The sequence below is a fragment of the Bufo bufo genome, chromosome 4, assembly GCF_905171765.1.
Source record: "Bufo bufo chromosome 4, aBufBuf1.1, whole genome shotgun sequence".
NCBI classification, from domain to species: domain Eukaryota; kingdom Metazoa; phylum Chordata; class Amphibia; order Anura; family Bufonidae; genus Bufo; species Bufo bufo.
Window position 1 is genome coordinate 568,959,182 of NC_053392.1, and position 25,523 is coordinate 568,984,704.

The following is a 25,523-nucleotide window of genomic DNA, read 5'->3' on the forward strand; positions in this document are numbered from 1 at the left end:
TGTGCCAAGAAGTAACAAACCTATGAAGAACATAAGCAGTGCTGTGCTGCTGTGTGGCCCCTGGGTGAGGGTCATATTAGTATCTGCAGCCTCCTGCCCATGGATTGCAGAGAAGCCTCCATTGCCTGGATGTGTCAGCAGCCTCACACACACTCACACACTTCCAGGCACACACACTGTGACGTCTTTTGTGCATTTCCTGCATTACAAGGAGAGGGGAGGAGAAGGGGGGGGGGGGTGTTACTAATCATCAGCAGCACCAACAGCTACAGCAGCACCAGCCTTCACCAGGGAATCTGCCCACAGCTCCTGCCAGCCCAGGCTCATGTATATTACATGGGAGCAGCTGGAGCCGTCCCTGGGGATGTGAGCAGGACCCCCGTCCTGGTGCGGATGTGAGCTCCCCGGCCGTGCAGTGTTGTGCGCGGACTCAGTGGAGGACTGCGGCTGCTCCAGTTCCCTCCTGTAGGGCGCTCGAGGAGGCTTCTGGGCTGCAGCCACCCATCTGCATGGATGATCCCAGACGGTAGGTAGAGGACAGCACCCTTCCACCAGGCCGGAGCAGGGATTTACATGAGGATCTCCAGAGCTCTCAGCCTTGCAAGAAGACGACGCCTCCAACCCCCCCACCGTCCTTGTTTTTCCCGTTAGAAATCCCTGGATTTGAGTGGGAGTGAGCCGACAGATCACATTGGATCTCCATTGATTTTTTATTTTTTTTACACTCCAGAGGTGGATCGGCTCTCCTTAACCCCTCGCTCGCCATGGTGGTCTTCAATGGCTTGCTGAAGATTAAGATCTGCGAGGCTGTGAACCTGAAGCCCACAGCTTGGTCCTTGAGACATGCGGTGGGACCCAAACCCCAGACCTTCCAGCTGGACCCATACATTGCGGTCAATGTGGATGACTCCAGGATAGGGCAGACCTCCACCAAGCAGAAGACCAATAGCCCAGCCTGGCATGATGACTTCTCCACGGATGTCTGCAATGGCAGGAAGATCGAGCTGGCAGTTTTTCACGATGCCCCCATAGGGTACGATGATTTTGTGGCTAATTGCACCATCCAGTTCGAGGATCTTCTGCAGAATGGGAGCCGGCACTTTGAGGATTGGGTAAGAGAGATGATGCCTGAAGCTGCTGCTGCTGCTGCTGCTGTAGTAGGAGGCTTTATTGTCCCACACATGGCCAAAAAGCTATTGTTTTACTGCTGGAGTGTGGAGGAAATCCTCTAGTGAGGAATGACACGGCCACACATCCCTGCTCTTCCTTCTGCACACTCCACATCTCCCAGAGATCAGCACAGAAGATCCATGGGGGGAGGGGGACACCAGGGCCATACTGTTCATGAGTCTGCAGACTGGTCCACTGTGGAGATCAGAGGGCTGATTGATTACAGCCCTTCAATTCCATAGCACCAACCTATTCTGCAACACTGTACAAAGTGTGGTCTCGGGAGGGCCCACAATCTTATTTCCTTTCCCTGGGATTAAAAAATAGACAGCATTTGGGTAGGGTTTACCTGAAAAGAACTCCAGAAGAACATACAAACTCAATGCAGGTGATGGTGGGTATAACACCACTCAGTCTCCAAAAATTCACTAAAAATAGAAATGATATTTTAAAGGGGTATTTCCATCTCGGACACTGAGGGCATATCCCGAAAATATGCCATCAATGTCAGATAGGTGTGGGTTCCACATCCGGGACACACCCCTATCTCAAGAATGGGCCAAAAGCGAAAAGAACGCAATGCGGCCACCCTCCTTTTACCACTCTGGGGTTTCTGAAAATAGCTAAGCACCATGTGCTCTCCCCTTCGGGGGATCCATTCTGGAGATAGGAACAAGTCCCAGAGTTGGGACCCGCACCTATCTGGTATTAATGGCATATCCTAGTGATGTGCCATCCATGTCTGAGATGAGACAACCCCTTTAAATCTTGTACCAGCACCATTGATGTTGACAAAAATGGGGCGCTGTAGGATGGGTTGTTTTGATGACTGTAGACAGAAAAGAGGAATGACATTGCATAATTTGACAGCAACTAATTATTTGACAGCAACCAATTATTAAAAAAAAAAATATTTGATCAGAATTACAAAAAATATATCATGGTCCTGAGATTTATTGATGACGGGACACAAAATTATCCTCAGATATTCTTTTTCTGACCTACCTCCAATCTGGTATTCCACAGATGCATGGATGGTCTGTAGGCCCTATATATAAAAAAAAAGGTAATAGATATGTATTATTCCCACTGTCTGCCTCTTCTGTCAAGTTCATTTAAATTGTATTCAGTCATGTATGTTTTTGGAGAAGCTGGGTGGCTACCAGCATGGCCGTCGTAGGCTCTCATGAGGGTACTTATGCAGTTTTCCCCTACTTTTAGAGATTTCTGCAGTTATAGGGCTGGGGAAAAGGTATTAATGCACATCTAGGCAGATTTGTCATTCAGGAGTCTTGGGAAGCTGGGTGACAACCCATCTGGGAACTAGAATGGTAGTTATAATGGGTTGAACGTAGACAGAAGAGGACAATACAAGAGGATTGCTTTCTATTAAATATGGGCTAAGATTAAAGTCATCTGCTGATGCGGAACCTCTAGACAAACAGAAGTGTTAGTGGGGTTCATCAATAAATGTAGTTTTCCTGTGTAAATGGAGGAGTTGATACGAGAACATCAGAGGACGATTCCTAGTGATGGGTCTGTCAGGTGGTGGCCCAGTGGTTACATGCGCTTGCTTTCTCCAGCCCGGTTGTAAAAGGAAATCCTTCTATCAAGTGATGACAGATGTCTTGCCTCTTCCGTATGCTCCCTGGAAAGATGTGTTGAGGGCACTGAGGACACGATTGCGACCCTCTGCCCTGTGTAATAAGCAGAGGAACGTAAGGGAGTTGACATCTTTGGTTTGGAGTATTATAGAGACCATGTGATATCCTGCATTGTATTTGCAGATTATATATATATATATATATTATACTTGTGATAATGTCATTCCAACTCCCACAAGGTTGACAGCTGAACATCCAGTCTGCCTGGTTATGGAGTCATACAAACCCTAGTGCTTCTTCTCTGTAAACCTGTCAGGTTTGCCATTCACACATCTGATAAAGTAGGGTGACAACTCTTCTGGATTATTAGATGTCACATTATTTCTTGACGACTTCTTGTGCTGCTGATCATACGTTTAAAGGGGTTGTCCCACTATGCAATGGCCTAAGACATTGTATTAGTACAAATATAAATGCAATAAAAATATTATTCGGTTTTAACGTACATTACATTTTCTTCTCTGGTAGCGCCCCCTGCTGTTCATGCTTCTGGTCCACCTTCTCCTGTCCTCGGTGGTGGACTAATATGCTCAGTAGCTTCACTCCCCCCTCAGGCGTAGAGATCTCGTTGTGAAGCGGTTCAGACACCTTCCATTCATTCGCCCCTACTTCTAAATTCAGAGACACGTATAGCTATATCTCTCTCTAGACAGTGGAGTAGGAATTAGTAGGGGTATTATAAACCATACGTATCTTTGGGGCCGTATGTGAGGGACTATTTTCTCTATATTGTCCAATTATATGTAGTGTGTAACCGCCTTGAAACACCCAGTTACTCCTATTATCTCAAGGGTATAAAATAAAGGTTTCTGGGGTGGTCACTCAGATCTCCGCAGATACATCTATTATTGATTGTGTCTCCGTGTCGGCCGACTTAATTATTTAAATTACTTTGTACCTGAAAATTGAACTACTCTCACAAGGAGGAAGGAGCTAGCAAGAGTTAATTGTAGTGCATCTGGGGAGCTGCTTCCCACCCACAAAAAGGGAATAAAGTCCTCCAGATAATTGATAAAAACTGGTTTTAAACTTATGAGATCACCCCTTTAACCACTGATTACTGATCTCCGGTAATTAGATCCCACTGTTAGTATTACTTTCTTCCTTACTCCTTACGTCTAGCAGGTATAAAGGCGTTGTGAATTCTTTCTTTTCATTTAGTGGGGTTTGACTTGGTAGGCCTCTGTCACTTGATGGACTCTTGTCTTCTGATTTTAGCTCTAGGCACGCTTTCCTATACATGCCTTAGCATGCTCTTCATATACCAAGGAAGCATGAAGTGCGGCAGCGGTCAGACAGACTGACGGGGACCAGTTTCACTTGTTTTACTAGCCAGGAAAAAATGTAAAAAGAGGATTAAAGGGGCTTCCAGGAGTTCGATATTGATGGCCTGTCCTCAGAATAAGTGGTTAATATCTGATTGATGGGTGTCCAACACCAGCTGATTAAAGAGCCTGGAGGAGCTGAATGGAGTGAGGGTCGAGCATGCGGGCTGCCACCCAATTCACTGCCTATGGCACTGATAAAGATGGCTGTGATCGGTCTGAGCCCCTATGATCTTGTAGTTTTCCCCACCCAGTATTTCTGGAATACCCCATTAACACAAGCGATATGGAATGTGTCAGGGTCTGTTCAGTGGAAAAAAATCATGGTTTTTCATGCAAGTTCAATCAATTTTATCTGCGACTGCATTTATTCTTTTAGTTTTTTTCCGTCTGTTTTTCACGCGCATGAAGAAACACTGAACAATAACACTCATCATCTCCCAGCAACCATCAGGGAAAAAACACATGGCATCCGGATGCCTTCCGTTTTTCTCGGCAAGCCCCATTCACTTCTATGGAGCCAGGGTTGACTGAGAAAGGGACAATGTGCAACATGCTGCGATTTTTCCTTAACGCAGAGATAATATGTATATAAAATGTATCATACCCTTACTCGTGTACACATACCCATTGAAATGAATGGGTCAGGGTTCAGTCCAGATGCTGACTGCACGCAAAACGGAATGCATCTGGACGCGAAGCTCGCTAGTGTGAAATTACCCTAATCTGACCATACACAATAGAGGTTTGTCGTCTGGATCTGGTATCGATAAGCGTAGATGGTACCAAAAAAGGTCAACGCCAAAAAAAACTGTAATGTGTATTGGAGGTGGTACTACAAGTATATCCTCGGAAGGTCTTCAGGCACTAATTAATTCCAAGGGAAATTTTTTATTTGGGGAGCGGGAGAGATTTATGGGATGATATGTACTGCTGAGCCTAGGATTGGACAAGATATGGTGGACTTCAGGAGTAAGTTAGACAGACTATGCTGGAGACAATTTAAAGGGCATCTGTCAGCAGTTTTGTACCTATGACACTGGCTGACCTGTTACATGTGCGCTTGGCAGCTGAAGGCATCTGTGTTGGTCCCATGTTCATATGTGTCCTCATTGCTGAGAAAGATGATGTTTTATTATATGCAAATGAGCCTCTAGGAGCAACGGGGGCGTTGTCGTTACACCTAGAGGCCCTGCTCTCTCTGCAACTGCTGCTGTCTCTGCACTTTGACTGACAGGGCCAGGCAGGGAAGGCATCATCACACCTGGTCCTGTCAATCAAAGTGCAGGGGGCGTGGCAGTTGCAGAGAGAGCAGAGCCTCTAGGTGTAACTGCAACGCCCCTGTTGCTCCTAGAGGCTCATTTGCATTTGTTAAACCATCACTTTTCTCAGCAATATGGACACATATGAACATGGGACCAACAGAGATGCCTTCAGCTGCCGAGTGCACATGTAACATGTCAGCCAGTGTCATAGGTACAAAACTGCTGACAGATGCCCTTTAACATTTTTAAAGGCTGAGCATCATAAATATCAGATGCCAGTAGTACATTTTTTGGCTTATCGACTGCTTGACACCTGGGAGTCCGTCACACAGTGTTTATTGCTTACATTCTGCCAAATTTCTCTATAGTAAAAAAAAAAAAAAAAAGGGGATCGCGGCAAATCTGTATTAAATGTGGAAACGAAAGCAAGGCTGCAAGATCGTCTCGTAACACTCTTGTCGTGTCTCACACTTGTGGTTTGGTCAGTGTAATCTCGTCTGTTGGTTATAGCTTCCTGTGACCCAAACCACTCTTTGTGGGTTTGAGTACTCAGTGTCAGCGGGGAGCCGTAAAGTTTTATTTTACACCCAAAGTGGTGTTGACATTGGAAAGTTTCCATGTCAAAACAATTGGACTATAATTTGTCACGGGGTTGGTCAGACAGCCCCTTGTGATAGATGTCCCATAGAGCAGTTACTATTGGCTGGTAACATCTTCTGGTAGCTTTCCTTTCATGTAAGGCTACTTTCACACTCGCGTTTTGTGCCGATCCACACGAATAATGCAAACGCTTGTATCCGGTAATAACGGATCCGATTGCATTATTCATAAAAAAAAAAGTCAAAACAGATCCATCTTGACTTACATTGAAAGTCAATAGGGGACGGATCCGTTTTCAATTGCACCATATTGTGTGAAAACGATCCGTCCCCATTGATTTACATTATAAGTCTAGACGGGTCAGTTAGGCTCCGCATAGTCAGACGGTCACCAAAACGGTGCAAGCTGCGTTTTAGTGACCGTCTAAAAAACGCAACGGAGACCAAACGCAGCCAAACTGATGCATTCTGAGCGGATCCTTATCCTATCAGAATGCATTGGGGCTGAACTGATCCGTTTTGAACCGTTTGTGAGAACCCTGAAACGGATCTCACAAGCGGACCCAGAAACGCCACTGTGCAGTAAGAAGAAACAAAAAAACCAACAAACGGACACAAAATCTATAATTTTTGCAGCCATTGGACCTGAGAATAAATGTGGTCCCCTATAGCTAGGAGTCTTGTTTTCCAGCTCCACAAATGGCTCTTGATGCTACAGACATGTATTGGAATTAGTGGTCCTCATTAAGCTAGACCCCCCCTTTATGATCATTGTCTGTCATGTGGACGTGAGAAGGAGACAAGTATTTTATTTTGTGGGGAAAGTGACTGCCCATTTATATCATCATGTTATAGGGAATCTGTCAGCAGTTTTGTACCTGAAGGCATCTGTGTTGGTCCTATGTTCATATGTGTCCGCATTGCTGAGAAAAATTATGTTTTATATATGCAAATGAGCCTCTAGGAGCAACGGGGGCGTTGCCATTACACCTAGACGCTCTACTATTGCTGCAACTGCCGTGCCCTCTGCACTTTGATTGACAGCGCTAGGCAGTGTAAACGTCATCACACCTGGTCCTGTCAATCCAAGTGCAGAGGGCGCAGCAGTTGCAGAGAGAGCAGAGTATCTGAGGCCTAGTTCACACGACCGTAGGGCTTTTATTGTTTTTTGCGGTCCATTTTTCACGGATCCGTTGTTCCGTTTTTGAGTTCTGTTGTGTTTCCGTTTCCTTTCCGTTTTTCCGTTCTGTTTTTCCGTATGCCATGTACAGTTCACAGTAATTACATAGAAAAAATTGGGCTGGCCATAACATTTTCAATAGATGGTTCAGAAAAAACGGAACGGAAACGGAAGACATACGGATGCATTTCTGTATGTGTTCCGTTTTTTTGCGGACCCATTGACTTGAATGGAGCCACGACCCGTGATTTACGGCGAAATATAGGACAAGCTCTATCTTTCAACGGAAAAACGGAAATACGGAAACGGAATGCATACAGAACACATTCAGTTTTTTTTTGCGGAACCATTGAAATGAATGGATCCGTATACGGACCGTATACGGAACACAAAAAAACGGCCCGTACACTCGCAAAAAAAACTTTTGTGTGAACTAGGCCTTAGTGTAATGACAATGCCCCCGTTGCTCTTACAGGCTCATTTGCATATATCATTTTTCACAGCAATGAACATGGGACCAACACAGATGCCTTCAGCTGCCAAGCGCACATGTAACAGGTCAGCCAGTGTCATAGGTACAAGACTGCTGACCGATGCCTTTTAGTGAGGATGTCCATGTCATTATGTTAACGATGTTGTGGAGTGGGCGGGAATAGGACCTCCTGTGTATGACTGCAGAGGGAGAGTAGTGTGCTGATCTTGCGGGAGGCAGTGACCTGTCCACTCCTGTTGTTATACTGTATGTACTAAGGACGGTGTCATGAAGTGGGTGAAGATACAACATCCTCTAACTGATTAGATCACAGGAATCCTAACAGCAGCAGAAGAAGAGGATGCTGAACTTGTGTGGGGCAGTGACTTGTAATCTCTTATGATCATGTATGTGAAGACAGGGACGTATGTACCTTTCACGGCTGTCTACACAAGTCATGTTTCTCTCATATTAAGTCTGTGATGCAGACGGATACCATATCATAGCATAGTACATATATCGTAATTACATCTCTAATTTGCTTTTCATCAATAACAATTTCCATTTTTTTTCTTTTCTACATGGGATCATGGATCTGCCTACTGCTTTACTAGTTGTAGCATGTGGACTAATTTAACCCTTCTGCAACTATTTTTATCAATTGCTGTTCACGGTCGAGGATTACGTTATCGATTAAAAAAAAGTATTCAATACGTATTAATATAAAATAAGTAATATTCTGGTTCTGTGCTCCCAGCAATCAGCTGTAATGGTTGGGGAAGCCTGGCATTCGGTGTTTGATTTCCCTGCAGCGCCACCAAAGGGGAATTAAACAGTTTCCACTGACATCAATGTGCTATCCTTGTAACGCACGAGAGATGTGCTTTGTAGCTGCTATCGACTAAAATCACCCTCTCCCCCCCTTTAAATCAGATTTCTGTAATGCGGTTTTTTACAATGGGCTTGTAAGCCAGACTCTCTCTCTTCTTCAGATATTTGCCTACACAGATATTCTGTGATCTGAATGATCTTCCTATGGAAACTCCTTGCAATCACAGTAACAGTCAATGCATTTGAATATTCCCATTGGAAATAATCTCGGACTATTGCTAATTGCAACATTAAAGCAGAATTCCTTAAAGGGGTTGTCTCACATCAAAAAGTGGCATTTATCATGTAGAAGAAGTTAATACAAGGCACTTACTAATGTATTGTGATTGTCCATATTGCTTCCTTTGCTGGCTGGATTCATTTTTCCATCACATTATACACTGCCCGTTTCCATGGTTACAGACCACCCTGCAATCCATCAGTGGTGGTCGTGCTTGCACACTATAGGAAACAAGCATCAGCCTGTCTGGTGGCTGGGACCATGGGAACGCACGTAGGCTGGTGCTTTTTCCTATATTGTGCAAGCACGACCACCGCTGATGGATTGCAGGGTGGTCGTAACCATGGAAACGAGCAGTGTATAATGTGATAGAATAATGAATCCAGGCAGCAAAGGAAGCAACATGGACAATCACAATACATTACTAAGTGCCTTGTATTAACTTTCTCTACATGATAAATGCCACTTACTGAAGTGAGACAACCCCTTTAAGGAATTCTGAGTTAATAGAGGGGAAATTCCAAATTCAGGGCTCTCGTTTATTCTCCGTCAGCTGTTGGAGGACCCGACACGTCTGCGTTACACAGACAGTTTAAAAGGGTTGTGCCATCTGGGACATTTATGGCATATTGATAGGATATGTCATTAAAAGGTTAGATAGGGGCGGCTCCCACCTATGAGATCTACTCCTAGGTCCCAAAGTGAACGGAGGGCACACTGCGCATGCGTGGTGTGTTCTCCATTTACTGCTGTAGGACTTCCGAAAATAGCTGAGCTCGTCAGTTTTTGGAAGTCCCATAGCAGTAAATGCCCAGCAAGCGAAGCCACCCCTATTGATCACCTCTAGCCGAGCTAGGGCTCGGGGGTGAATGGAGGTTGGCTACAGCAGGGATGGCCAACCTGAGGCTCTCCAGCTGTTGCAAAACTACAACTCCCAGCATGCCCAGACTGCCTATAGCTATCAGCCTACAGCAGGGCATGGTGGGAGTTGTAGTTTTACAACAGCTGGAGAGCCTCAGGTGAGCCATGCCTGTTCTACAGTATATGTGTTTCCCGGATCTTACTGCCTTTTAGCGCAACTCTGTAAGGGCAGTGCTGTGATCTTTGACCACAGGGAGGCTGAGGTAGTCTGAGACACCAACGGTATGCTATCCGCATTTTTTGCTGACCCATTGAAATGAATGGGTCCACATGCTATCCGCAAAAAAAAAAAAACGGAACGGACACGGAAACAAAATACGTTCGCGTGCATGAGGCCTTAGTAAGGGGGAGCCTGGAGGGGGTCGCTTTAACCTAGAAATGAATAATTTAAGAAAAAGAAAACCTCAGATAATCTTGTCTCCTCTGTGTCATTCTGCAGGATTTTATGCATGTCCCTGAAATGATCTTGTAGAAATCCTGCAGAGAACAGGGGGGATAATCTGCTGCGGATCTGCTTCATTTTCATAGCCAAGGTGCAGGTCTTACTTGCTGCAGGCAGTGCAGAGGAGGGAGGCTACTGCTGCAGGCAGTGCAGAGGAGGGAGGCTACTGCTGCAGGCAGTGCAGAGGAGGCAGGCTACTGCTGCAGCCAGTACAGAGGAGGGAGGCTACTGCTGCAGCCAGTGCAGAGGAGGGAGGCTACTGCTGCAGGCAGTGCAGAGGAGGCAGGCTACTGCTGCAGGCAGTGCAGAGGAGGGAGGCTACTGCTGCAGCCAGTACAGAGGAGGGAGGCTACTGCTGCAGCCAGTGCAGAGGAGGGAGGCTACTGCTGCAGGCAGTGCAGAGGAGGGAGGCTACTGTTGCAGCCAGTGCAGAGGAGGGAGGCTACTGCTGCAGGCAGTGCAGAGGAGGGAGGCTACTGCTGCAGCCAGTACAGAGGAGGGAGGCTACTGCTGCAGCCAGTACAGAGGAGGGAGGCTACTGCTGCAGGCAGTGCAGAGGAGGGAGGCTACTGCTGCAGGCAGTGCAGAGGAGGGAGGCTACTGCTGCAGCCAGTACAGAGGAGGGAGGCTACTGCTGCAGCCAGTGCAGAGGAGGGAGGCTACTGCTGCAGGCAGTGCAGAGGAGGGAGGCTACTGTTGCAGCCAGTGCAGAGGAGGGAGGCTACTGCTGCAGCCAGTGCAGAGGAGGGTGGCTACTGCTGCAGCCAGTGCAGAGGAGGGAGGCTACTGCTGCAGCCAGTGCAGAGGAGGGAGGCTACTGCTGCAGGCAGTTCGCTTACAGCCAGACAGGACTGTGAGGAGGAGGGGGGGACATAGCTGATCTCCCTTGAAACATAGAAATTCTTTATATTTTTTTTAATTTGAATTGTAGAATCAGGTGAAATGGGAGCAGGAGATTAAGGAAGTGCTGGGAAATGTCTAGAGATCCATTAACTGGAATCGTTGTCAAGTTCTCTAGCCACATTCAGCTGATCACAAGGGGTCCCAGCAGTCATATGATAGACAGTGCAAGCTGGAGATTTATACATACATTGTACTGCAAGAGCACAAAACAGCGAAGACAAGGGGGACATTTATCAAGCTCGCCTGTTTTTGCCCATACAATTAGACAGGCTTATTTCATTCGTCTTTCTTTCCTTTACAGAGTATTTCTTGCAAGCTGGATTAAAGTGAATGGGTCCGCGATCCGATGCGGCTGACCTACGGCCGGCGATCGTGCATTACGGCCCGCTATTTGCGGGCCGCTGCACAGGCACGGGTCACACACGTTCGTGTGAACCCGGCCTAAGGCCTCATGCACACGACCGTTGTTTTATCCCGTGTCCGTTGTTACAGTTTTTCGTGTTTTTCTGCGGACCCATAGACTTTCAATGGGTCCGTTGAAAACTCGGCTAATGCACCGTTTGTCATCCGCGTCCGTGATCCGTGGTTCCAGTCCATCAAAAAAATATAACCGGTCCTATTTTTTTCACGGAAAACGGTTCGCAGACCCATTCAAGTCAATGGGACCGTGAAAAAACGCGGAGGCACACAAGATTGTCATCCGCGTCCGTTTTTTTCCTATCATTTGCATGGCAAACTTGACTTAGACTATTTTTTACTTTCCTTCATGTCTGGTGATCCTCCAAAAATAAAGGAAGAAACACGGAAACAAAAACGGAAACGGATCACGGAACAACGGAACCCCATTTTGTGGAACGGAACACAACAACGTTCGTGTGAACTCGGCCTAACTGTTACAGCTTCTAACAGTAGATAGGGCTGGTGGCGGTTGAAGGATAGAACTAAGCATGTGCGTCCACCTCAGTGAAGTGGACAGAGAACTAAGGAAAAGAAAACAACAGGTGGCGCTATACAGATACATTTTATTGAATAACTCAGTCGCTGTACTACATTTTTAACTGCTTGCAATTACAAAAGTATTCAGATCCAATTACTGGTTTAATGAACACATAGAATATTTTTTGTGGGCCAACCCCCTTAATTTTACAGCAACATAAGTACTGCCATGGCTACAGGATGACCTGCATTGCATCCCACGCCTTAACAGATAAGTGCAATGCAATGCTCTTTATATAAGGTATGTTCACATAGAGTATGTTTCCCTTTAAGGGCTCATGCACACGACCGTATGTATTTTGCGGTCCGCAAAAAATACGGATGACATCTGTGTGCATTCCGTATTTTGCGGAAAGGAATAGCTGGCCCCTGATAGAACAGTCCTATCCTTGTCTGTAATGCAGACAATAATAGGACATGTTCTATTTTTTTGCGGAACGGAAATACGGACGGATGGAAACGGAATGCACACGGAGTAACTTCCGTTTTTTTTTTGCGGACCCATTGAAATGAATAGTTCCGCATACGGTCCACAAAAAAACACCCGGAACGGACACGGAAAGAAAATACGTTTGTGTGCATGAGCCCTTACATCAGTTTCTTTGCAGATCCATTGTCACAATGCCTGTCCTTGTCTACAAAACGGACAAGAATAGGACATGCGGACATACGGATATGGAATGCACACAGAATGTTTTTTGTTTTTTTTGCGGCCCTATTGAAAAGAATGGTTCCGCATACGGGCCGCAAAAAAAAAGGGAACGGACACGGAAAGAAAATACGTTCGCGTGCATGAGCCCTTACATCAGTTTTTTTGCAGATCCATTGTCACAATGCATGTCCTTATCTGCAAAACGGACAAGAATAGGACATGTTCCGTTTTTTTGTGTGCAAGAGCCCTAAATTTGTGGCTGACCCTTGAATTTCTGACGGGGATTTTCAGTCGTACCTGCCGTGCACATGCAGATTAATTCCCATTTGAAAAATTGACATTCCTCTTTTTTTGGGGGGGATCTGGGAACCAGAACATTCTGGCCTCATCGAGTCATCTTTGTATTTCAAGGACGCCTTTAAGTCGGACTTGTTTGCTGTGTTAGACGCCCACGGGCCATAGATTTTCTTCCCTGGGGTTTGAGAACTGCATATGACTAATTATGAAGCAAAGTAGAAGCCAGGCCGCCTGCTGCAGGACATGTCCAAAGCCTGGAATAAAATCATGAATATTCGCAGAAATGTGACCACGTAGATATGGGCAGGAGCTGTTTTATTCCTGATGGTGGGTGTTTCTAGCAGTTAGAATGGTCGGTAAATGGATCCATGTGGATTGCTGCTGATTATCAAGTCCTTTAGGTCGGTAATGTGGCCGTAGACATTAGATATTTCTTGGCTGATTCAGCCATGTGTTTGGGATTCTGCTGACAACGTGATGGGGGTCATTTACTAACAGCCAAAAGCCTGATTTTGGCATAAAGTTGCAATCCCCTTTTTGTGACTTTTTAACGCCCGTACGACAAAATTAAATTTTTGAGTTTTGTGTGTTTTTTTATGCTTTTTTGGTTGTTGCCGATTTTCTGTTTATGTTAACAACCCCATTTAAGACTATGGGTAAAACCACTCTACAGAAGGTGCGGAATCGCACAAACAATTGGTATGCTGTGAATTTTTAAATCTGCACAGCAGGTCAGTCTGAACACAGTAGAAAATAATATATCAAATCCCATTCACTTTGCTGGTACTGTATTAGGGCTCATGCACACGGCCGTTGCCGTTTTTGCGATCTGCAAAACACGGTTACTGGCCGAGAGCCTGCTGCCATTTTTTTCCGCAAAATGGACAAGAATGGAACATGTTCTATATTTTTTGCAGGGCTGCAGAACAGATCTACGGATGCGGTCAGCACACTGTGTCCGCATCTTTTGCAGCCCCGTTGAAGTGAATGGGTTCGTATCTGATCCTCCAAAAAATGCAGATCGGATGCAGACTAGAACCACGGTCGTGTGCATGAGCCCTTAGGCTTATTGCACACGAACGTGTACGCTTCGTGGGCGTATTGCGGGCTGCATTTGCGGATAAGCAATACACGGGCACCGTTTTGTGTGCATTCCGCATCACGGATGCGGACCCATTCACTTCAATGAGTCCGCAAATCCGGAGATGCGGATCGGAAGCACGGAACGGAACCCTACAGAGTGCTTCCGTGGGGTTTCGTCCCGTACTTCCGTTCCGCAAAAAGATAGAACATGTGCTATCTTTTTGCGATCCGCTGCGGCTGCCCCACGGACGGTGTTCGTGCATTGCGGCCCGGATTTTGCGGGCCGCAGCACGACCACGGGGTGCACACGTTCGTGTGCAGGAGGCCTTACACTGTGGTTTTTCTGCACAAAAATGGAAAAAGTGCATTGAGTGCGATTACCCTAAGGCCCCTTTCACATGAGTGAGTTTTCCGCGTGGGTGCAATGCGTGACTTGAAAGCATACTGACACCCGCACTGAATCCTGAGCCATTCATTTCAATGGGTCTGTGTACTGAAGCAAGTGTGGATGCAATGCATTTTTCACTGATCAAGCACGTGAAAAATGCATCATAACATAACGCATTGCACTCGCGCGGAAAAAACTGAACAACTGAACGCAATTGAAGATAAAACTGACTGAACTTGCTTGCAAAATGGTGCGAGTTTTACTGAACGCACCCTGAACGCACCCGGACCTAATCCGTCACGCTCGCGTGAAAGAGGCCTAAGGCTATGTCCACACGTGTCTGAACTGCTACGAAATTCATCACAGATTTTCATGCAGCAAATCCTCAGCGCTGTACAGTGCTATCCAAGTGGATGACGTTATGAGAAAACGTAAGAAAACTGCAGCTTAAATTGAACTGCGGTGCGGATTTGGAATCTACAGCATGTCAATATATGCTGCCGATCTCCCCAGCAGATTTCACCCTTTGCAATGGAGACAGTAAAATCCACAGCCCATTACCTGGCAAAAAACGCATGTAGTACATTGGGTTTTTGCACGTTTTTTGACGTGGAACCACAGCAAAAACCGCAGTTGCCTTTCCCGCAGTATATTCAGGCACGTGTGGACGTACCCTCAGGACGCCTTCACACATGACAGATTTTCTTGCAGAAATTTCCGCTACTGAAAATCAGTTCCATTCACTTGAGTGGGACCTGCAGAAATTCATGGGCTTGCCAATAAAAGAATCCCATTCAGATGAATGGAACTGATTGTCAGCTGCAGAAATTTCGGCATCAAAATCTACGGTGTGTCAGTCTAAATGTGGCCATCCTTTTGGTAACTTTTCAAAAATATTTTTTGTATTAAAAGAAAAATATGAAAAAAGGTAGGATGGCCCCGAGGGTAATGTCACAACGCAGTCATGTCACAGTTGTTAAACTAATGTGGACAGCACTGTTCAGTCGGTCTTCATTGTTAACGGTGGTGGGTTCAGTCAAGATTGTTAATAGCTGTGTGGTCGGTCTGTATTGTTATTGGCCGGGCGGCATACCTACCATGTCATTGTTGTGATGCGGCTAAGTACCACTTGGCCGTACGGGCCACAGCTGGCTCTTGTTGACCATTGAAGACCACACTGTATAGTTGGACTGCATTGTTAATTACAGCGCGGTCAATCTGCATTGTTAAAGGGAACCTGTCATCAACTTTATGTTGACCTCACTGAGGGCAGTATAAAATAGTGACAGAAATGCTGATGTCAGCGGTGTGTCACTCATGAGCTAAAAGTAAGTGGTTGCTGAGAACCAGCATCATAATCCTTGCAGCCCAGGCCTTGAAAAGAGTCACATCTACCTGAGAAGAGTCCTGGTTATTCCTAATCTCCTGCTCTCCCCCCATCTGCTGATGATTGGCAGTTCTCTCCTAGAGAGAAAGGGAGAAAACTAGGTAGAAGACTGTCAGTCATCAGCAGGTGGCAGGAGAGCAGGAATTCATGAATAACCAGGACTCTTCTCAGGTGGCCGGGACTTATCTCCAGGCCCAGTCTGCAATGATTGTGATGTTGGTTCTCGGCAACCACTTACTTTTAACTTATAAATAACAGACCGCTGAAACCAACTCACCTGTCTCTACTTTATGCTGCCGTTAGTATGGGCTGCATAAAGACGATGACAGGTTCCCTTTAATGGCTGAGCGGTCGGTCTATATTGTTATCGGCCGCGCGGCATCACTACTATGTCATTGTTGTGACGCGAATACAGCCGTACGGGCCACAGCTGGCTCTTGTTGACTAATGAAGATCACACTGTTTCGTCGGACTGCATTGTTAATGGTTGTGCGGTATTGAAGATGCAATTTGTCCATTAGCAATGCAGACCGACTAAACGGTGAGGTCTCATTAGTTTAACAAGAGCCAGCTGCGGCCCGTACGGCGGTGCTGTACTCGACAGTAGCTTGGTCACGTCACAGGCGACTCATGTGGTGGCGCCCTAACAATGCAGACCGACTAAACAGTGCGGTATTCATTAGTTTAAAAGCCGCTAGCTGCGTCCTGTATGGCGGCACGGCTGCATTGTAACTGCGACGCGACAGTGCCTCGTTCTCGTACCGTCAGGTTGCGCTTCTCCTGGGTTTAGGGAGGTCATCAAAGGCGTAAAACTAATCTGAGATGTGGACCCCAAAACCCCATATATCATACATCATGGATATACAGTACATAGTTCTTATAACCACATGATGACCACTCTTTTCAGCTGACGCTCACACACATCCCACAATCCGTTCTCATCTCGTTCCCTTCATCTGGGTAGATGTCTGCACCTCTGTGTTATTGGCTATAAAGTCTGGTCCACCATAGATCTTGTTAACTAATTCATTATCTAGTCAGGGTTGAACATGTCTGCAATAAATAATGGTAGACATAAGTATCCAGAGTAATGTCCTGCCCCTAAGTATCCAGAGTAATGTCCTGCCCCTAAGTATCCAGAGTAATGTCCTGCCCCGGACTGACCTCTTCATGAGGAGCCTATGAAAACGAAAGAACTTCACAGCAGCTGCAGGGTTAATCTCAGTGTCGGTGCTTAGATCCCTTATCATAATCTACTAATCTATCACATGACTTTCAGACACATTCCAAACCAGTTTGCCATATAGCTGGGGTCATCGCAGGTAACCCTGTAAGTACCATCAATGTGAGTTTACATTACCCTGCAGTAAATCCACCAGTCTCCGTGTAGACACGACTCTCAGACCAGGCCCGGCGGTAAACTCTCAGCCACTTTGGCTTCCTTGATGTCATTATAGCTTTTTCTTTACCTCATGTGGCAAAACCATAGGTTTAGGTAGTCTGAATGGGGGAAACCTGGTGACAACCAATATGGCTACTATGACAGAGTTTGTCATCAAACTATCTGAGGGCCCATTCACATGGACGGGATGATCAAACATTTGCATGAACTTTCATTTACCCAATTATCGGCGCTTGTAAACATGTCGCTGATCACCCAAAAAATTAACAAATGTGGATGTTTTATGTGGCATTAAAAATCATTGTTTGTTGGCAGCACATTGCTCTGTATACACAGTGAATGTGTATGAAGACTGTATGGGATGAATGATCGTATTAATGATCATTCTTCCCCATAATGATAGTTTCTCTGCATGTAATGTATGGGATGAATGATCGTATTAATGATCATTTGTCCCCGTATGATAGTTTCTATCCATTGCCATTGCAGTGGGCAGCGTAGAGGACAGGACTGGTGACAATGGCTATGTTGGTGGTAGTTGTATCCACGGTGGCAGTCCTCACTCTGGCGCTCCCTTTGTTGTACAGTGAAGGAAGGGCACACCCTGGTTCACTCAGAGCACACCCTGGACTTTTGGGAGGCTACTGCCTGATGTTGACAGAGTAGTTAGGTGCAAAGCAGGAGGACAGATGCAGGACTGGCTGATGGCGGAGGCAATGGCCAGGCTCATTTGGTTATAAAAAATAAAGTCTCTCTATACTGAGTGGCTAATGGGAGTTGTGGTACAAGTACTGTATGTGCAGTAGGTCAGTTCTGAGGTATGTCGCACAGCAGGCTTTTTGCAGAGGCTCTATATAGGAGGTGACAATGCTGGTAGTAGTCCTTCCTGAGTCCCTGTGTAGATACTCTATGCAGTAGAGTACAGAACCACATGTGTGCGATCACTCGCAGGCTAATTTCTGCAGTTCCCAGTTGCAGAGTGCAGATCCTTCAATGGATGGCCAGACGGCCAGTCAATCTCAGAAGTATTGCAGGCGCCAAAAGCAATCAACCTTTACCACAAGCAGTAAAGTCTGTTACCATAAACGTGCGTTTACCTTAGTGTCTCAGTCCAAGCACAACCTTCTGTATAAAGTCAAAGCTTTCTTTCTCTCACAAGGATAAACCTCAGTTGTGTTCTGGCAGTTTTATACTCTCTGTGTTAAGGTTTGGCATTACTTTATTCAAAGTGGACGGTACAGATGATAAGCAACAGTTTGTATTCAGCATATGGTAACGCAGTACATGAATGTGGAATCTTGGGGCGGGCCCAAAACATTCTGTGCCCCCTGCTTCCTCTGCCAGACCCTCCTGCTTCCTGAAGAACAGGACCAGGCGAGATGACTACGCATGGTCCTGTCAATCCAGGAGGAAGCAGGAGGTGTAAGGGTGCACAGAGTGACCTGGGCCTACCCTCGGTGCACTTAACTGCTCATTTTCTCCTAAAGGCAGCGACAGATCGCTACGTGAAAGTATCATTGCATTCAGCTGAGCTAGCCCTACAAGACATTGCGTCTGGTTTATCGGTGAATTTCCTGGGGACAGTATTCCCTTTAGCGAGCTGTCGTCAGGTAACAGCATTGTACTTATTTACCTATACTTCCTATTTCAACCGGTGCATGTGGCTGTAGACGGGAAAGTAGGACACGGCCCTGCTGCCAGCTTCCTCTTTAACATCGTTACATGATTAATACAGTGAGATTAGTAGTTCTACCTTCTCATTGACGCTGATGTAAAGCCTCCAGGACAGTCTAATAGACCCGGCTGACACAGGGATATTGAGTACGATGAAAAGTATTGCATCCAAAAACTGCACCAAAACAATGTGGCTCAACCTACTGCGTTATAGGGACATTAGAGCCGACCCGTGACTTCGCCCGAGCGCTTCACATATTACTGACTACTTTCACACTTGCATTTTTGCCCAATCCGTCATGGATCAGCAAAAACGCTTCCGTTAATGATAATACAACCATCTGCATCTGTTATGAGCGGATCCGGTTGTATTATCTGTAACATAGCCAAGACGGATCCGTCATAAACACCATTGAAAGTCAATGGGGGACGGATCCGTTTTCTGTTGTGTCTGAGAAAACAGATCCGTCCCCATTGACTTGCATTGTGTGTCATGCAAGATCCGTTTTGCTCCGCATCCCAGGACCGAAAAAAAGTGCAGCACACTGCAGTTTGCTCTCCGGTATGGGAACACAACCAAACGGAATGCTTTTTGGCGCACTCCATTCAGTTCAGTTACGTTTTGTCCCCATTGACAAAGAATGGGGACAAACGGAAGCGTTTTTTCTCTGGTATTGAGATCCTATGACGGATCTCAATACCGGAAAATGTAAACGCTAGTGCGAAAGTAGCCTAATGGTAATCCAGTTGGTGAGGGGCTATTATACTGTCCAATGTTTTATGGGCCAATCCTGTTTATCGCTCGTTTGCATTGGCCTATTGGGTTGATGCCAAGTATACGGGCGAGGAACGATTTCTGCTACAGTTGTTCTTCTCCTATTCAGTTCTATTGAATCTCAGGAGCACATCCCTGGGAGGATACTCTTCCGATAATCAGGCATCTTTCATCCTGTTAAAAGAGGCAAACCAGCCGACAGCACGATTATACGGGACACTTAGAACTAGGGTTCCTATGAACTTTTGTTCCTAAAAATTGGCCATAAAACAAGGCCTTCACTCCAGCCACGTGAGCAAACATATGTAAAGCATAACCTTTATGCACGTCACAAAAAGAAAAGATAAAACACATTTAAGTCCTTTGGTATAAATAATAAATAAATAATACCGTCAACTAGAGAAATGTGTATAGTGGAGCCTCCGGGGATGCTAGTGCACAGGACAAATCACAGGAGAGTCAGGTAGGGAGACTGATGTGATGCCTGTGCATGGTGTAGATCAGGGATGGCCAACCTGCGCCTCTCCAGGTATTGCAAAACTACAACTCCTAGCATGCCCAGACTGCCTACAGCTATCAGCCCACAGTAGGGCATGGTGGGAATTGTAGTGGTGCAACAACTGGAGAGCCGCAGGTCGGCCATCCCTGATGTAGATAAACCAGGCTCCAGGTGGAGTCACTCACTCTGATCCCCATGCTATGGGCAGGTAGAAGGTATCACCATTACTGTTCATGTGCAGCCGCCTCTATACTGGTAATACAGATCCATGTTCCTGGGAATTGGGGGTCCCCAAAGTCAGATTTCCAGAGATCCTATCTCTGTGTCGTTAATGTGTATAGTGGGAAAATCCTATTAACAGTCTTGTGTGAATAGGAATAGACAAATTTTGTGACGAGTCAATTAAGTCGAAATTGGCCCAAATTGAAAGTGCCCTGAAAGATGGTGTATGACACTCTGAGGTCCCCTAGGACTGCATCCAAACCATTTCAAGCTCTTTATCGCCAAGCATTAGTAATGTCAGTGTCATATATGGCTATGGGTAAATGGATGCCGGTGATAGCCTGTTTAATAACACACTGCACTGTCGGTCCAAAAATGATCTTCTTTTGGTGGCAGATGCCTCCTCTGTCCTCTGATTTGTAAAATGGAGGCTGACATTTTTACTGAGTCACAAAAGTCCAGATTTGCAGAGAATCTTTTGGGAAATTTGTAAGGAGTTTGATTTGCCTATAACCCATTCAATCATCTCTAAATAGGACTTTTGAATTCTCTGTGGTTTTACGTATAACAGCCGGCACTGAAAACTATACAGTGGATGGAGCCGGAAGCAGAAGGTCCTGTCCACTGTATAGCGGCTGTGTCAGGGTACCGCGGCTCACCCACCCTTCTCAGCTGATCGTCGGGAGTGTCGGGTGTTGGATCAAGACCAACAATCTGATATTGATGACCTACCCCGGAAAATCCGTTTAAAGCAACCTTGTGGTTCAAGAAAAAAACTTTGCATTAAATGCGGAATGAACCGACCACTTACCTGGTGACCTTTTTTTAGCTGCAGATCCGCCAATATCTGGGGCTTCTCTTCTGCTATCCAAGACCCACAGACTGCCCGCTGCATGATGCACATTAGCCCGAACTGTGATCAACACATGTGAAGTCTTCTCTTCAATATAAGTTCTCCACATCAGCCATGCAATGCGTTTACTAAGGGGCTGCTATCTCTTAGGCCTCATGCACGCGACCGTTCCGTTTTTTGCGGTCCGCAAAAAATGGAAGCCGTCTGTGTGCCTTCCACAATTTGCGGAACGGAACGGGCGGCCCATTGTAGAAATGCCTATTCTTGTCCGAAAGACATACAAGAATAGGACATGTTCTATTTTTTTTTGCGGGGCCACGGAACGGAGCAACAGATGCGGACAGCACACAGAGTGTACTGCGTTACCGTTGAAGTGAATGTGTCCGCACCCGAGCCGCAAAAAATGTAGCTCAGATGCAAATCCACAAAAACGGCCGTGTGCATGAGGCCTTATAGAGAGAAATAGATAGATAGAAAGATAGATAGATATGAGATAGATAGAAAGATAGATAGATAGATAGATAGGAGATAGAGAGATAGATAGATATGAGATAGATAATAGATAGATAGATAGATAATAGATATAATATATAGATGATAGATAGATAGATATGAGATACCATAAATAGATAGATAATAGATACATATAAGATAGATAGATAGACAATGGTCGATATGAAACAGATAGATAGATTGATGGATAGACAGACAATGATAATTCGATAGATAATAGAAATGAGATAGATAGATAATAGATAGATAATAGATAGATATGAGATAGATAATAGATAATAGATATGATATAGATATTAGATAGATAGATGGGAGATAGATAGATATAGATATGAGATATATATAGATAGCTGCAGTGTGTTTTTCAGTGCAGCTTTGAGTGCTGTCAGTACCAGAACAGGGGGGATTTAGGAGAATTAGAAGTGGTGATCCGGACCCCTTACTGCAGATAATAGCCGGAGATCACGGTGACCGATTCCCTTTAAAGGTTTGGACCGTGCACAGAAGAGCGAGGCTGTGAAGGACTTTATGGATAAGACTTGTCCCTTGCTTTTGGCAGCGTTCACCTGAGCGCTAATACTTTCTGCTATCTGGGATCACTCTATAATCCCAGTGAACTATACAGATGCACAATGCGCTGATAACTTTATGTTGATTTTTCCACTGTAAAATCCTGGGAGCTTCTGATACCTGTTTGCCATTGCTGTGCGGACACTGGAGATGAGGAGGTTCAGATCCCGGCAGGTCTGCGCCGCCCTGTTGCACGGTAGTTTATTCTTTGTCATGGCATTGATTATGTTTTCCAATCCCTGCGCTAATTCTGAGTGGTCAAATAAAAGCATTATCGTTATCTGTATGTACAATGGCTGGCGACTAATCCAGACTCATCAGGTTTATTGCTGATAAAGTTTTATGGTGCTTTACTTCCCTTCTATCCATTACCTTTTATTATGACATGAAACTGGAAAGATCAGTGGGTTCAATAAATGGTAACGATTGCTGGTGGAGAAGGAGGATCGGGAGGAGCAGAGGTATTTTCTAGTCTCACCCCATTTATGTCAGGTCATTGATGACTGTTAAATGAAGCCTATCCATATGTCCTGTTAGTGCGTATAGGCCTCCTATAGGGTGACGCTCCACTAGTCACTTTTAAAGGGCATCTGTCAGCAGATTTGTACCTATGACACTGGCTGACCTGTTACATGTGCGCTCGGCAGCTGAAGACATCTGTGTTGGTCCCATGTTCATATGTGTCCACATTGCTGAGAAATATGAGGTTTTATTATATGCAAATGAGCCTCTAGGAGCAACGGGGGCGTTGTCATTACACCTAGAGGCTCAGCTCTCTCTGCAGCTGCCGCCCCCCCTCTGCACCTTGATTGACAGGGCCAGGTGTGATCACGTTTACACTGCCTGGAATTCGGATGTCCATGTATTACCTAGCCGAACGAATGCCATGAAGTTCTACATTTCCCATTACAGCTGTCATCTTCGGTGAAAGGAAGACTAAATCTAGAAAGAAATAATACAAGTAAACAGGAGATAGTCTTGTCTTCAATGTCTTCATTATGTTACATTTTCACCTGGGAAACAGTAGACAGGACAAAGTGGGGAGAATCCTGCTGCAGCCAGCTGTCTTACAGCCAGAACGGAGGGAGGACATGACTGACTGATCTCCTGGAACACACAGATTTTTTTTTGATTTTTTTTAGATTTCTTAAGGTGCGTAAAATGGATAATTTTAACCAAAATGAGCATTTGTCAGTTGAAATTTAATCACAAACAGTTGACCAATGACGGACCATTATCATCTGAAAAGAAGTCGACCGTGTTTAATATTTTTGTCCAATAGTCGGACAAAATAATACCGGTAATAATATTAAAATGTATTTCTATAGCTCCACCATATTCCGCAGCGCTTTACAAATTCATAGGGTTCATGTACGAAACAAAAATAACTGGCTAAGATGCAACTGAAACACTAGGAGTCAGGGCCCTGCTCGCAAGAGCTTACAATCTATGAGGAATTGGGGGTGACACATAAGGTAGTTGATAAGTAGGATTTGAGCCATTATTGAACAGACAGGAGTGGTGCCGGCCGACCTGATTCGGATTTGGGACTACTAGAGGATCGAGTTTAGGCCAGAGGAGTTGGTGGGGGAGAGGTTTAGTCGGGGAATAGTCAGTTTAGGTAGCTTGATAAGCCTGCCTGAAAAGATGTGTTTTTAAGGCACGTTGGAAGGTGGAGAAGTTGTGGATCGACCTAGTATTCCGGGGCAGAGTATTCCAGAGAGTAGGTGCAGCTCGAGAAAAGTCAACTAAAGATCTTTCACTCCAAGGAAGATAGTTTGTGAATGAAAGATCATTCTCTGAATGAAGCTTCCCAGAATGATCCTTCATCCACCACCCGGTTTCATTGAACATGTATGGCCAGCTGTAACGGTCACTATGGAGTAAAATGTGTATGGCCGTGTCTGCCAAACAATCGTTCAACTGCTGTTCAACCATCAACCTCTGTTTGGCCAGCTTGGACGTAGAAAATACCGCAGCATGCTGCAGTATTTTCTCCGGCCAAATACCGTAAGAGGGACTGAACTGATGCATCCCGATGCATACTGAACGGAATGCTCTCCATTCAGAATACATTAGGATTAAACTGATCAGTTTTTTTCCTGTATTGAGCCCCTAGGACGGAACTCAATACCGGAAAAGAATAACGCTGGTGTGAAAGTACCTTAGTCTTAAATGTAATACAAAATGATCATGTGAAAGGAGGAGATTAAGGCAGGAAGTGGTGGGATTTTTTGTTACTTTAAGATCTTAAAGAGGTTTTTGTAAGATTTTATAAAAATTATCCCCCGTAACGTGTGATACCTAATGAAAAAATCATACTCACCTGTCCCTACAGCTCCATTCCAGCACTTTTCTGGCTCTGTTCTGCGATCTTCTGGTCCCCACTTGTTTAGTTCCGTTCAGGGTACAGATGTGGTCACGTGTGCCTCTGCAGCCGGTGACTGGTGTCAATGGTGCTGTTTCCCCAAGTGGCACATTACTGCTGGGGCACATCACCGCTTGATTTATATTTCCGAACCCACTGATTGGATTAAAGGTGTTGTCCGGACAACCCCTTTAAGGTTTCATATGTTTGGGAGTGAACATTCTCCGAGTGGCAGACGTTGGTAGGAAGAAGGACCACCGCTCATGTTGGAGTTCAACTTAACCTTTCAGTTGTTCCCCGGGTAGGTCATCCAGTGACAAAAATCTCTATGTATGTACCCCTTTAATATAGTTTTTCCCCTGGGGTAAAACATTGATGACTCTATAATTTGGATAGGTCATCAGTATCAGATCGTTTAGGGTCCGACTCCTCGTACCTCTGCTGATTAGGTGTTTGAAGAGGCCACACTGCTCCAGTGAGTGATGCTGCCTCCTTGCCGCATACCGAGCACAGCGCCGCACATTGTATAGTGGCCGTGCTTGGTATTCCAACTAAGGCTCATTCACTTGAATGGAACTGAGCCGCACATAGACCATGTGACCAGTGAATGTGACGTCACTGCCGTAGGAAGAGGCCCCAGCGCCTACCGGAGCACTGCACCCTCTTCAAACAGCTGGAGCCAGACCCCACTGATCTGACATTGATGACCTTTCCTGAGGATAGGTTATCAATAGATTACCCCTTTAACAACCGGCGTCGTTTTTGATATTGCAGTGTATATGGAGCATGCGT

At 45.5% G+C, this 25,523-nt stretch overlaps 1 protein-coding gene across 2 annotated transcripts in view; it reads left to right on the top strand.

The window, feature by feature from the left end:
* The first annotated feature begins 248 nt into the window (after nucleotides 1–248).
* Nucleotides 249–25,523, top strand: part of PRKCE (protein kinase C epsilon) — a 442,256-nt gene continuing 416,981 nt past the window's right edge. For both annotated transcript variants that reach the window (XM_040430321.1, XM_040430323.1), the window contains exons 1-2: nucleotides 249–526; nucleotides 731–1,112. In XM_040430321.1, the coding sequence (XP_040286255.1) occupies nucleotides 510–526; nucleotides 731–1,112 (399 nt within the window). In that variant the 5' untranslated portion in view covers nucleotides 249–509. The remainder of the gene's footprint in view (nucleotides 527–730; nucleotides 1,113–25,523) is intronic.